We start from the raw sequence: 15610 nt of genomic DNA on the forward strand, positions 1-15610 counted from the left end.
GAAATTTAAATTAGATTACAAACGAGATTCATTCAAATTGTTTTAAGCACAATTTCTTGATAGAAATATACTAATCATTATAAGTATAAAGTTCAATTTAGATCTCAAGTTAAACGAATTACGAGAAGCTGAAACAATCAAACATCACAAAATATATACTTGAAATTTTAATTAAATTACAAACGAGATTCATTCAAATTGCACCAGGCATTATTTTTTTGATAACAGTATACTAATCATTATGAATATAATGTTTAATTTAGACCTCAAGTTAAACGAATTACGAGAAGCTCAACAATCAAGTACCACAAAATATAACTAAAATTCAAATTAATTCAAATTGCTATGAGCACATTTTTATAATAACGTAAATCATGTAAAAGTATTGTGTTAGACAATCAATTGTTTCTTTGTAAGTATATTTGAAATGAAAAGTATAATAACCATTTATAGTGTAATTATCTTTAAATTGAATTATTTTAAATTAAAGTTTTTGTTAACGTATTATTAAAGTACTATGTTTGAATAAGATTTATTAATTTAGCGCTGACGAGGTTTTTGACCGAAACATAGTTTGCATAATATAATCTTGAAAGAACAAAAACATTATTTTTCTTTTAGTAGTTAAGATCTCTTTATTTGTTTTATAAAAATCGAAGCATATAATATTATATTAACATTATGTACTAGCGTTGAGGATCAATTTAAAATTGATGTGTAATTCAGCAATTATTAAGCTGTTCTGTAAGCGGGAGGTTGTGAGATAGAGTCCACTAGTCACAGTTTGACCCTTCGTGCAATTTAGACCCGTTCCCAAAATAACTACGTACAACTTGGCTCTAATGTAACTAAAAACATTGAAAACAGAAATCAATAGTGTTATTGGTAAATCTTCAGGCACTTTCTCTCGTTTGACTGCACGAGTTTAAAACATACCAGTTAGCTATAAATCTTTTGCACAGCAGTTTTGTTAAAATGACTCGTTATTAAAACGTTCGAAATACAGATAAAACGAACTTAGACTGTCAAAGTAATGGTTTATTAGGTCGATCAAAATATTAAAATCAAACTTTTATACTTGTTAGGTAGTAAATTTTTTTAAAGACATATTAAACTTTCGTAAAATTTTTGTGTAACATATGTTTAAGACTTTGAATATAATTTTGAGCACACGTTTATAATTATATTTTTTTGATAAAAATATACTTACGATTATGAATATAAAATTTAATTTACCTCAAGTTAAACAATTTACGCGATACCCCATAATCAAGTATAACAAAATATACTTAAAATTTAAAATAAATTACAAACGAGATTCATTCAAACTGCACTAAGTATTATTTTTTTGATAAAAACATACTAATCATTATAAATATAAAGTTTAATTTAGACCTCCAGTTATATGAATTACGAGAAGCTCAACAATCAAGCATCACAAAATATATACTTGAAATTTCAATTAAAATACAAACGAGATTCATTCAGATTGCTTTGAGCACATTTTTATGATAACGTAAAAGTGTTGTGTTAGACAAACAATTGTTACTTTGTAAGTATATTTGAAATGAAAGGTACAATAACCATTTATAATATAGTTATCTTTAAATTGATTTATTTTAGATTAAAATTTTTTGTTAACGTATTATTAAAGTATTATGTTTGAATAAGATTTGTTATTTTAGCGCTGACGAGATTTTTGACCGAAACATAGTTTGCATAATATAATCTTGAAAGAACAAATACATTATTTCTTTTCTAGTAATTAAGATCTCTTTATTTGTTTTGTAAAAATCGAAGCATATAATATTATATTAACATTATATACTAGCGTTGAGGATCAATTTAAAATTGATGTGTAATTCAACAATTATTAAGCTGTTCTGTAAGCGGAAGGTTGTGAGATAGAGTCCACTATTAACAGTTTGACCCTTCGTGCAATTTAGACCCGTTCCCAAAATAACTACGTACAACTTGGCTCTAATGTAACTAAAAACATTGAAAACAGAAATCAATAGTGTTATTGGTAAATCTTCAGATACTTTCTCTCGTTTGACTGCACGAGTTTAAAACATACCAGTTAGCTATAAATCTTTTGCACAGCAGTTTTGTTGTTCGAAATACAGATAAAACGAACTTAAACTGTGAAAGTAATGGTTTATAAGGTCGATCAAAACATTAAAATTAAATTTTGATATTTGTTAGGTAATAAAATTTTTAAAAGACATAATAAACATTCGTAAAACTTTGTAAAACATATGTTTATTACTTCGAAAATAATTTTGAGCACACGTTTATTGTTATATTTTTTTGATAAAAATATACTAACCATTAAAAATATAAAGTTTAATTTACCTCAAGTTAAACAATTTACGCGATACCCCATAATCAAGTATAACAAAATATACTTGAAATTTAAAATAAATTACAAACGAGATTCATTCAAACTGCACTAAGTATTATTTTTTTGATAAAAACATACTAATCATTATAAATATAAAGTTTAATTTAGACCTCAAGTTAAACGAATTACGAGAAGCTCAACAATCAAGCATCACAAAATATATACTTGAAATTAAATTAAACTACAAACGAGATTCATCCAAATTGCTTTAAGCACTTTTTTTAATAATTACTAATCATTACAAATATAAAGTTTAATTTAGACCTCAAGTTAAATCAATTACGAGAAGCTCAACAATCAAGCATCACAAAAAAAAAACTTGAAATTTAAATTAAATTACAAACGAGATTCATTCAAATTGCACCAGGCATTTTTTTTTTATAATTGAATACTAATCATTATGTTTATAATGTTTAATTTAGACCTCAAGTTAAACGAATTACGAGAAGCTCAACAATCAAGTATCACAAAATATAACTAAAATTCAAATTAATTCAAATTGCTATTAGCACATTTTTATAATAACGTAAATCACGTAAAAGTATTTTGTTAGACAAACAATTGTTTCTTTGTAAGTATATTTGAAATGAAAAGTATAATAACCATTTATAGTATAGTTATCTTTATATTTATTTATTTTAGATTAAAATTTTTTGTTAACGTATTATTAAAGTATTATGTTTGAATAAGATTTGTTATTTTAGCGCTGACGAGGTTTTTGACCGAAACATAGTTTGCATAATATAATCTTGAAAGAACAAATACATTATTTCTTTTCTAGTAATTAAGATCTCTTTATTTGTTTTGTAAAAATCGAAGCATATAATATTATATTAACATTATATACTAGCGTTGACGATCAATTTAAAATTGATGTGTAATTCAGCGATTATTAAACTGTTCTGTGAGCGGGAGGTTGTGAGATAGAGTCCACTATTCACAGTTTGACCCTTCGTGCAATTTAGACCCGTTCCCAAATTAACTACGTACAACTTGGCTCTAATGTAACTAAAAACATTGAAAACAGAAATCAATAGTGTTATTGGTAAATCTTCAGATACTTTCTCTCGTTTGACTGCACGAGTTTAAAACATACCAGTTAGCTATAAATCTTTTGCACAGCAGTTTTGTTGTTCGAAATACAGATAAAACGAACTTAAACTGTGAAAGTAATGGTTTATAAGGTCGATCAAAACATTTAAAATTAAATTTTGATATTTGTTAGGTAATAAAATTTTTAAAAGACATAATAAACATTCGTAAAACTTTGTAAAACATATGTTTATTACTTCGAAAATAATTTTGAGCACACGTTTATTGTTATATTTTTTTGATAAAAATATACTAACCATTAAAAATATAAAGTTTAATTTACCTCAAGTTAAACAATTTACGCGATACCCCATAATCAAGTATAACAAAATATACTTGAAATTTAAAATAAATTACAAACGAGATTCATTCAAACTGCACTAAGTATTATTTTTTTGATAAAAACATACTAATCATTATAAATATAAAGTTTAATTTAGACCTCCAGTTATATGAATTACGAGATGCTCAACAATCAAGCATCACAAAATATATACTTGAAATTTCAATTAAAATACAAACGAGATTCATTCAGATTGCTTTGAGCACATTTTTATGATAACGTAAAAGTGTTGTGTTAGACAAACAATTGTTACTTTGTAAGTATATTTGAAATGAAAGGTACAACAACCATTTATAATATAGTTATCTTTAAATTTATTTATTTTAGATTAAAATTTTTTGTTAAGGTATTATTAAAGTATTATGTTTGAATAAGATTTGTTATTTTAGCGCTGACGAGGTTTTTGACCGAAACATAGTTTGCATAATATAATCTTGAAAGAACAAATACATTATTTCTTTTCTAGTAATTAAGATCTCTTTATTTGTTTTGTAAAAATCGAAGCATATAATATTATATTAACATTATATACTAGCGTTGAGGATCAATTTAAAATTGATGTGTAATTCAGCAATTATTAAGCTGTTCTGTGAGCGGGAGGTTGTGAGATAGAGTCCACTATTCACAGTTTGACCCTTCGTGCAATTTAGACCCGTTCCCAAAATAACTACGTACAACTTGGCTCAAATGTAACTAAAAACATTGAAAATAGAAATCAATAGTGTTATTGGTAAATCTTCAGGCACTTTCTCTCGTTTAACTGCACTAGTTTAAAACATACCAGTTAGCTATAAATCTTTTGCACAGCAGTTTTGTTAAAATGTTCGAAATTCATATAAAACGAACTTAAACTGTCAAAGTAATGGTTTATAAGGTCAATCAAAACATTAAAATCAAATTTGATATTTTTTAGGTAATAAAATTTTTTAGAGACATATAAAACATTCGTAAAACTTTTGTAAAACATATATTTATTACTTTGAAAATAATTTTAAGCACACGTTTATTATTATATTTTTTTGATAAAAATTTACTAACCATTATAAATATAAAGTTTAATTTACCTCAAGTTAAACAATTTACAAGATACCCCATTATCAAGTATCACAAATAAACTTGAAATTTAAATTAAATTACAAACGAGATTCATTCAAACTCCACCAAGCATTTTTTTTTGATAAAAATATACTAATCATTATAAATCTAAAGTTTAATTTTGACCTCAAGTTAAATGAATTACGAGAAGCTCGACAATCAAGCATCACAAAAAAAAACTTGAAATTTAAATTAAATTACAAACAAGATTGATTCAAATTGCTTTGAACACATTTTTATAATAACGTAAAAGTGTTGTGTTAGACAAACAATTGTTTTTTTGTAAGTATATTTGAAATGAAAAGTACAATAACCATTTATAATATAGTTATTTTTAAATTAATTTACTCTAAATAAAGTTTTTTTTTAAAGTATGATTGAATTATTATGTTTGAATAAGATTTATTATTTAAGCGCTGACGAGGTTTTTGACCGAAACATAGTTTGCATAATATAATCTTGAAAGAACAAATACAATATTTCTCTCCTAGTAGTTAAGATCTCTTTATTTGTTTTATAAAAATCGAATCATATAATATTATATTAACATTATATACTAGCGTTTAGGATCAATTTAAAATCGATGTGTAATTCAGCGATTGTTAAGCTGTTCTGTGAGCGGGAGGTTGTGAGATAGAGTCCACTAGTCACAGTTTGACCCTTCGTGCAATTTAGACCCGTTCCCAAAATAACTACGTTCAACTTGGCTCAAATGTAGCTAAAAACATTGGAAACAGAAATCAATAGTGTTATTGGTAAATCTTCAGATACTTTCTCTCGTTTAACTGCACTAGTTTAAAACATACCAGTTAGCTATAAATCTTTTGCACAGCAGTTTTGTTAAAATGTTCGAAGTACAAATTAAACGAACTTAATCTGTCAAAGTAATTATTTATAAAGTCGATCAAAGCATTAATATTAAATTTTGATATTTGTTAGGTAATATGTTTTTATAGAGACATTATAAACTTTCGTAAAATTTTTGTAAAACATACGTTTAATACTTTAAAATTAATTTTGAGCACATATTTTAGTATAATCATTTCGGTCTAAAATTTTAACTGTTTTAAGTAGTTATTAAAAGGTTTATTACAGTATATAAGGGTTTAATTATTAGTGTTCAATACTACTATATAGTAGAATAATTTTCGAAAAAGTTTTATCTATAATGTATCTCATTTAATTTGTCTGGAATAATATTAAATGTAATTATAACGACAAGATATGTTTAACTATCAACTTACAACTAAGAACAAATCTCGAGAATAAATTAATAACCTATTACAAACCGTCTATTTTATAAGCTAAAACTCGTTACTCAAACATTTTTTTATTGCTAAAAGCTATCAAATTAAGTTTTAATTTGACCAATCAACTAACTAAAGTATTTGGTTATAGAATACAGACAAATAAGTGCTACGTTTAAGTACCTCTCTATAACATAAGTGTAATTTTTTTAGTTTAATACCAATAGCTAATTCTACAAATTATTTCACAAGTGCAAATATCTAAAGTTTTAGAGATACAAAATATTTATTAGTTACGATTTAATTTTTGTACTTGTTTAAAAAAAAAGTTATTAGTTACTACTTTTGTATAGCTGAAAAAATGTACTTTGCACAAATAATTTAGTTTTACAAATTTTTAGCTTAATTTTTTTTTCTCTTCTTGAAATTATTCAAAAACGTTTTGAAATTAGTTTTAAGTTTAACATTTTAAAAAAATAATTTTAAGCTAAGAAACTATGGATCCGCTTGCGACTTGGAACTTTTTTTTTTAAACCGATAACCTTTAGTTATCTCTTTGCTGCATTTTAAATTTTTATAAAATTCACATCTAACTAACTTTTTGGTAAGGACTCAATACATCAGAAGATTTCTTATAATTATTTATTAGCTATAAAATACTAAGCCAATAATAAAAAGCTTTGTTTTTAATTAAATGTTTACATTGTTAATAACTTTTCAGATCAAAACATATTATTTATGCTCATCTATGTTAATACCATGGAGAACTGTTCACAAAACACTAAGCTGTCTTCCGTATTTTTATTTAAAAATTTACTGTTTTCTTTCAAAGTCAAAATGAAAATTATACTTCTAAAATTGATTTATCTGCAGATTAAAATAGTCTTTTAGTTTTACAGAAAAAAGGAAATTATCTGGAAAACGTTTTGTAACTAAAATGCTGCCAATAATAATTAGTAGTATATTTACTATTTGCATACTTAAAAAATGACAGTTAGAAAAACATTCAAAAAATTAACTTAAAAACTTATAGTTAAATGCGGCTGTAGTTTTTAAGTTTAAGACAGAACAGGTAAAACTAGTATCATATTGAAATTTTTACTATTCTTAAATTTAGTATGCAGCTTTATTACTGTTTATTTTCGTATTCGTCTTTTTTTTTCGACAGACTGACAACGGACGATTCATAGTAAAGAAGATCGATGGTTTGAATAATTAAGATGTGTTCGTTGCAGATGAAAACATACCCAGATATTTGATTGCACTCGAAAGAGTAGAGAAAAGTAAAAATATCTAGTTTTATTTGCTTGCTTAAATAATACAAGTTTTTTTTAAATTGCGTTACTTAAAAATTTCTAACTGACTAACAACGGACCGAGTTTTAACCGAGTGGTTTGTTTGAAAGGAGAAATTTATGCAATAGCAGCAGGTAATTACATGTTTAAGGAAGACAAAACTACCATCGAAAAATACATTGCAAAAACGAATACTTGGGAGAAAGTTTCACAAATAGACGACAACGGAGGACGAAGTTCATTTTGCTGCTGCGCTTTCATGAACGAAATATATTTACTAGGCGGCCGTTACCGATGGTACGTGACCGACTCCTGCTTGAAGTTTGATGCAACAAGCCGCGCTTGGAAGGGAGTCACGGAGATGAGCGAAGCGCGCCAGCATGCGGCGTGCGCCGTTTTCCAAGGAAGAATCGTGGTTTGCGGCGGGGAAGATGACGAAGAAGAAAATTACTCGGAAACGGTTGAGTCGTATGACGTCATCACCGACACTTGGTCGCCGATGCCCAGCATGATGGAAAGCAAAAGCAGGCACAGCGCAGTTGCGGTGAGAAGCAAGTATTACGTCATCTGCGAGCACGATTTTTGCGAGGTCTTTGACAGCGTTTGTAACAAGTTTGTTGCCTTAAAAGAACTGAATCTAAGTTAGACGAATGAGTAGAGCTGTTTCATTTGGCAGTAAAATTTTTGTGTTTCGTTTTACTCAACCTAGTTTGGTTGTTTATGATGTTGATAAAGACGAGTGGTCGGAGGAACTGTGTGAAATTACCAAAAATGTTCAATGTTTTTCCTGTACAGTTGTACCATTTTGTTAATAAATTTGAAGTATTAATTGATTAGCTAAGTGCCAAATAATTGTATAAATTGTACAGAAATCTAAGACAAAATTCATTCAAAAACATCTTTATTAAAGCAACAAACAAGTAAAATCGATTTCGGCTAACGCTTTTTAATTACTTTAGTTAGCAACTAATTTTAAGATTAAATTTTGAGTATATAAATAGTTAGAGGTTACATCAGAAAAATCAATTAAGACTAATTAGCATAATTGAGCAAAAATTAATTAAACATTCACAATTCATAAATGCATATACAAAACAGTTTATCAGTAATTTAACTAAGATAAGCAACATTAAAAATAAAAATAAGCGACAAAATTCAAATAAAATCTATAACAACTTATAAAGATTAGATTTATAAACGTATTGCTGCTTACACAAATTAGGTTTACATGTTTTTATAAATAGAGATTCTAAAACACTTAGGTGATAATCGTTACGAGCTTTTTTACTCTTTATTTTCGTAATCGTCTTTTTTTTCGACTGACTAACTACGGACGATTCATACCAAAATATTTTTATCATATTCGTTTAGATCAGAGTAGTACAAAGCTGTATGCAATAAAGAAGTTTAATATGACTAATAATTTAATTTTGCATAAAAACATGATAAATTATAAGGTACATTTTGTAGTAGAAATCAATTTAGAACACTTATAAATTGAATCATTCAAGTCAACTTAAATATCGCAAACAAGTTCAAACTCACTTAAGAACCAAAAATACCCTACAAACTTGTAACTTTTTAAAAAGGCTCTTACTAAGCTATTATACAAAAACATTCATATTTTTGATAGCAGATTGATAAAATAAAATTTAAAAGTTAAAAAAACTAACAAGATAAAGTTTCAAACTTTATAATACAAAACTTTAAAAATTTTAATTATAATGTGTTTAAGGCTTGTAATTGATTATATGTTATAAAAACCTACATTTTATGCAATAATGTAAAAAATAGTGTCTTATTTCTAGAAGTACAAATAGCATAAAGAAGAGTTACTCATTATTTTAAATCATTACTGGTTTGTAATTAGTTTTATTGTTTTAGACAGCAAACAAAGGAAAAATACAAATGTTTTTACTTCACACATTTTTATCAGTTTAAATTTTTAGTATAAAAAAAAACTAGGTAGCACAAAATTACAATTTCCTAAAACTTCAATTTTCTAAACGAAACTTCCAATAAAGAAAATAGTTTTTAAAACCAACACAATTATAAAAAAGAGTAGAAATCTTAAGAGCTCTTCTGCAAGCTTATTGAAGGAAAAAAAATCTAAAATAATTGAAGGTTTGTGCTTAATAACAAAATTTTTCAAACGTCCTTGATAAAAGTAGGAATAAAATTCTACAAAAATTTACTAAAAAGGCATAAGCAGCAAAACAAACTAAAACCGTCAATTGAAATTGAGACGTGCAGCATCAAACGACGTTGTGTTTGAACAGCACGTAGTTGGCCATCGTGTGGTTGCCCGACTGCCGGTACATCAAGCTGAGGTTGAAGGCGATCTCGTGCCGGAGGTCGAAGCTGTCCTCGCACACCGCGTCGACCACATTGGCAGGTGGTCCGCACTTCAACGCTTCCTCGTACATGTGCACCGCAAAGTGGTTCAGCCCGATCTGGTGGAGGGCGCGCCCGATGTTGTACAGCGACTCCTGCTTGTTGTTCCGCAGCTGCCATTTCAAACATTATACACGTTTGTTCAAGTTTTATTTGAAATATCATGCCAACTGGCCTTTTCAGTTTATATTAAATAACATCATTACTTGAACGAAGGATATTTTGTCACTTATTAAAACAGAAGCTGACTCATGAGTTTTTTTAAAAATTTTAAGTAGCTTTTATTGTTATTTAATGCACGAAGTTAGATTTATGTTTGTTTATATCCGAATGAAATAAGTGCGGGTTAAAAACTGTACTTACAAAAAACCTTTATATAGCTTTTATTAATCTTTATTTAAAAACCTAACAATGAAAAATTACAAATAATTTTGTTTCACTAGTTTCAAAAACGTCAGCTTTTAGACTTTATGAAAAAAAATATTCTAGCAAGAAAACTAAACATTACCATTGAGGATCTTCAACGTAATAAACAATCTTTCAAAATAATCAAACCTGGCAATACTTGGCAAGGAGTGCGAAGGCTTGCGCGACATAAGTGTGCTTGTTACCGCAAGTTTTCTGCGTGAGTATGTGGCAGTAGCAAATTCCCACTATCAAATGCAGTTCCGCATTTTCTTGCTCCTGCAAGTATTCTTGTTATTTATCAGATAAGTTTATTCGTTAGCACTGACCAAAGTTGGTTTAAAAAAGCTACGTACATTTTCTAAATGAATCTAATGACATTTTTTAACTGTAAAAGTCTTACTTAAACTTACACATTCACTTCTTTAATACATTACACAAAGATACTATAGGAGTTTCAAAAATTTATGAATTTTTGATATAAAAGGAATTAAATTTGTTAATAACGTTTATTTTGCATATAATTACTTTTTAAAACTTTACTTGGTTCTTTATAAAATATATTAGTGAAGTTTTATTATGTACTGTTCTGTTTTTAATAACTATAAATTTTCAAAAACCAATAAAGTACAGATACACACACAAAAAATTGACAAACTTCTTCTAGTAGTTCGATGTAATAATTAAGTGCAGGTCTGAAGTTATTAGATGCAATATCTCCATGAGCGAACATGCTTTGAAGCGGGTAAACTTTCTTATCTTGTACCTGTAATTGTGTACTTGCTTTTCGTGAATGCTTTTAAAAAGAAAACAGATTAACCACTTTGTTTTGCTAGTAATTAACTTTGAAAATAACACAAAAATAACTTATCATTATTGCGAAAAACTTTAATTTACTCTGCAATTAAAAAGTGGTAAACTTAACTAGTCATTAAAATAATACTTTACATTAGCACAAAACAAAAAAACGTCAACATAAGTTTACTTAATATGCAGCGCATTATTGTTGTAAAAACAATAACTATTGGAATAAAATAATAGATAACCAATACTGGGATATAGACAGTATTCAATAAACACGTATTTTTTATCTTAGATGAAAAAAAACCTTAAACGCAAAATTTTCTGCCTTGCAATTAATAATGCAAATTTTTTTGACACAATACTGACCACCATGATTCTGTGGAGAAACCTGTGAGTGTTTTTGAGAACCTTCTGACTGTGAGACATCCTGGTGACCACCTGATTGAATATGTTCCACACGTGGTTCTGTACCAATGACTGGTCCTCCTTCTTCGATAAGATCACCTTCCTTCAATTGATATTCAACAGGTTTGTATGGAAACAATGTACAGTAAGACAGTGTTTGTATAAATGATGTTAGAATTTTAAACTTATATTTATAAAAAAACACAGTCTTTATTTTGGATGTCATTTATAAAAGCACTAAAAGTTTTAATACAGTTTATAATTTAAAAAATATATATTAAAATCCAAAAATAGCTGAAAATACTGCTAGATAAGTTTATTTATGTTTGTAAAATTAAAAGTTAATAAAAATGCAGCAAAGTATTCATTATATCAACAAAACAAATAACTTGATTCAAACAAACTTGAGTATTTTGAAGGCGTAATAGTACCACCCGCTCAACAGGCTGAATCTGAACAAAATAACTTCCAGCTTGCTTCTTGAAATTTTCGCGCGCGAAAAGAAGTTTTTCTCCTTCATAACGTGGTCGCTTATCAAACAGGCCTCCTTGTATCTTTTGCACGTGTTGAGCAGGTTCAGCAACTCCTTGATTGATAAGGTTGATTATATTGGTGGAGTCTTAGCTCGTAAAAGTTTTTGTACTAAAGAAATATAATGCAGCAAAAATATTAAAATACTTTGGAATATTAAGTTATAAACTACTTGTATTAAAGAAAGTTTTTTTTTGTATGATTTAACCTTATGATAAACTTGAGATTATCTCACGGCATACGAAGGTCCAGGCTTTAGCTATGTAGACTTTCGCTGATGTTTTCGTTAAAAAGGAATTGATATACTTTTCAAATTTTTGTATAAACTTTGAATCAGTATTTAGTAAATATGGAGTGTTTATACTGACATAAAATAACAAAAGATTATGTTCTAAAACTATCCCTTCTCATTTCCGTAGAAGCAAACCTTAACTTAGCCAAAAACATTTATAGAAGAAAGTTACTTATAATTTAATACTAACCTGAATGTGTTATAATTTTCAACTTAATTAAGTTTTTAATAATACAGTGCTTATTGACTTATCCGGACATGTTGGGCAATTCTATAAAGGTATCCGGATAAGCATTTTTCCAGATAAGTACAAAATATAGTGTTTTTATAAAATAATATAACTGCTGTAATTTATGCAATGTAAAATAAATTAAAATAGATCAGCTCTTCTTTTTCTGCTTTAAATTTTTTACACTTTACTTTTCAAAATGTCGTGAAAAGTCGACTCGCCTATGCTAAAATGCTCTATTATAAAAGACTTTAAAACATTGTTTTTCTATCTTTTTACAAACTTCTAGTTTATTTTCAAAATTTGTTTCATTTCATGTTATTTTTTATTTTGTAACTTGTCTATTTCTGAAACCTTGTATGTTGAGTGTGTCAAACTTATAGAACTTTTTATTAATAAAAAAAAATATGAATCTATCTTAGATAAAAATTGCTTCAATTAAGAACTTTTGATAGTTTAAATTAAAAACCAAACATAAAAAAACTTTAATACATTAGTTTTCTAAAAAATTAAAATTAAAAACATTATATTTTACAACTGATTTACTTTACATATAAAGGTTTCTAATAACTAAACTAGTTTTAAACAAAATTGAACGTAAGCTTTACTAGTATTATTACGTCATAATTATGTAATAAATTGCAGAACTTATAAAATCACTTAGAAATTTTTCACAGCATCAAAGCTTAAACATTAGTATGTATTACACAAAAATGTTTGTGTTTAATACTGAATTTATTTATTTATTTCTTCTCGACTGAAATTTTCCGTATAAGTGAGCGTCCGGATAAGTGAATAAGCATTGTACAACTAAACTATTTTTCAATTAAAAAATAAGACTCATATTTCAAACTCGCTTTTAAGTATCAAAAGCAAAACTAAAAGAATTTCAAATACACTAGCGTTCTAAAACACACCAATGAAACAGTATCAAAACAAACCTTGTAAAAGTCGATCCACTGCCTCTGCTTGAAGACCTGCCAGTCGGCTTTCAGGTACAATTCCTCGTCAATCCTCTGCTTGCCCGCCCTCTTGCAAGTCACTTTGATCTCGCCTGCGAACGGGTTGGTTGTTTTCCTACTTCGCTTCACTATTGACAGCTGAAAAATTTGAACGTTGAACCAGTTTATTTGTACTTATTTTAAAAGTTATCAAGTACCCAGACAGTATGAGAAAATTAAAGTTTGATAATTCGGTAAAGACCTTGTAAATAATATATTTTTTGTTTACACAAAGTAAAGTGAGAAATGAAGAATCAGCATGAATTGTAGAAGAATAAAATAAGTAATTTTTTTAAGAAAAATTTAACAGATAAAAAAATAAAACTTGCATTCAATATGGTCGTCAAAGGTTTTTTTGACAAAATTTTCTAGGTTTTCTAAACTTATTCCAGATATTTTAAATAACAATATTTTGGTTTCTTTTGGTTTGAAAGTAAATTTAAGGTAAAAAAACTGACTTAGAATGTATAACAACATTGAAAAGACACTATAAATCTACTTAAAATATGTTAAAAAAGCACTTTATTATTATTTTCTTTTTCTATATGATAGATTTTTGATATATAATCGAAATTTAATTTCTTTGCATGTTAAGTTTCTTTAAAATTTCAGATTTTTTAATGATTTTTGTTCGAAATTCCAGATTTTCCAGGCTTTTCCCAGATTTCTCAAACTCCAGGTTTTTTTTACAAAATTGTCAAATATCAGGTTTTTTAACAACTCTGATACGAAAATAACCAAACAAAGTACTTTTATATTTATTGGAAAACAAGAAAACTGTCTGTACTAAGCAGAAAAAGTACTAACTGAAATTAACCTCAGTTTTGAAAGTACTTTTCAGTCTGTTGGCGAGCATAATCAATACAACATCCGCTGCAGCTGCTAGCTTCTTTCTGTGATTAATCATGTTTATTAGCATTAAGGGTATAAGTTAGTTAAGAATTAATAAACATTTTTTTACTTTCAGTGACTTTTTTTTAAATAGTCTATTAGTTGGTATTAAAGATCTATCGTATCCTAATTTTGTGAATCAGTTTAAGCACTTATAATTGAACAAACTATTCTTTAATTTAAAATTTGCTTTAAAGCAGTGTTTCTAACCATATATGTGTTAAAACTCCATGTTTTCATAATTTGTTATAAAACTTCGGTGCAATTTTAATTATTAAGTAAAATAATCTACAAAAAATACTCATTTTTGAAAACATTTTAACTTAATAATTTGACCACAATAAAATAATCTACTGTATAAAGTATTGTTAATACAATAATAAAACAACTAATGTTCGGTTTGTTTTCTATAGTTACATCATTAAGCGTTTCATCAGAATAATAACAAAGTTAACTTAAACCTTATTTAAAGAATCATAAAAATACACATAATGACACGTCAAATAAATTTAAATAACTTCAGTTGGCTATTGTTATAAAAAACTTCTGTACAAACTTATTTGTTCTTTTAAAACACATATTTTGGTTGTGAAGACAGTTGTTTTTAACACTAGCCAACTAAAACCATTCCAATTTATTTGAAACGTCATAGTGTGTATTTTTGTGATCCTAAAAAAAAATATGCTAACTTTGTTATTTTTTGATGAAAATACAGTAAACAAACCGAACATTAGTTTTTTTTTGTATTATTGATGTTAATGTCTGCTTTAGTATCAAAAAATTTGGCTTTTCACGAAAAAAAAATAAAAACAACTCCAAATACTGTTTTAAGTACATAAGTAATCTTCTTAAAATTATCAATTTCTCATCTGGGTTTTATTATACAAATTTATTTATAATTTTTAACTTTGCTAAAGCTAAACAGAATGTAAGGAAAACATTAGAGTTCAAATTAGGGTTTCATTATAAAAATTACTTTTGAACTTTAAATAGCTAACGATTAATTGATGAACAATGAAATTAAATAATATTCTATTTAAGCTGATAAAAGTGTTCTTGTAACGGCACAGCTTGTCTTCCTAAACATAAAAACAAACGCGCTAACTTAACATTCAACAAATAACAAACTTTTTATTGGGATGCTGGCCCCACTTTTTGAAAACTTGGAACCTGCAATTCAGC

The 15610-nt window shown here is 27.1% G+C and overlaps 1 protein-coding gene across 1 annotated transcript; it reads left to right on the top strand.

Moving 5' to 3' along the window:
- Window positions 1-7618: 7618 nt before the first annotated feature.
- Window positions 7619-8122, top strand: LOC145836793 (uncharacterized). Its single transcript, XM_082944566.1, has one exon. It carries the CDS (start codon window positions 7619-7621, stop codon window positions 8120-8122), a length of 504 nt encoding a protein of 167 aa, XP_082800692.1.
- The last annotated feature ends 7488 nt before the right edge of the window (window positions 8123-15610 follow it).

This window comes from Thalia democratica, chromosome 5 (genome assembly GCF_965202585.1).
Source record: "Thalia democratica chromosome 5, ktThaDemo2.hap1.1, whole genome shotgun sequence".
NCBI lineage: Eukaryota > Metazoa > Chordata > Thaliacea > Salpida > Salpidae > Thalia > Thalia democratica.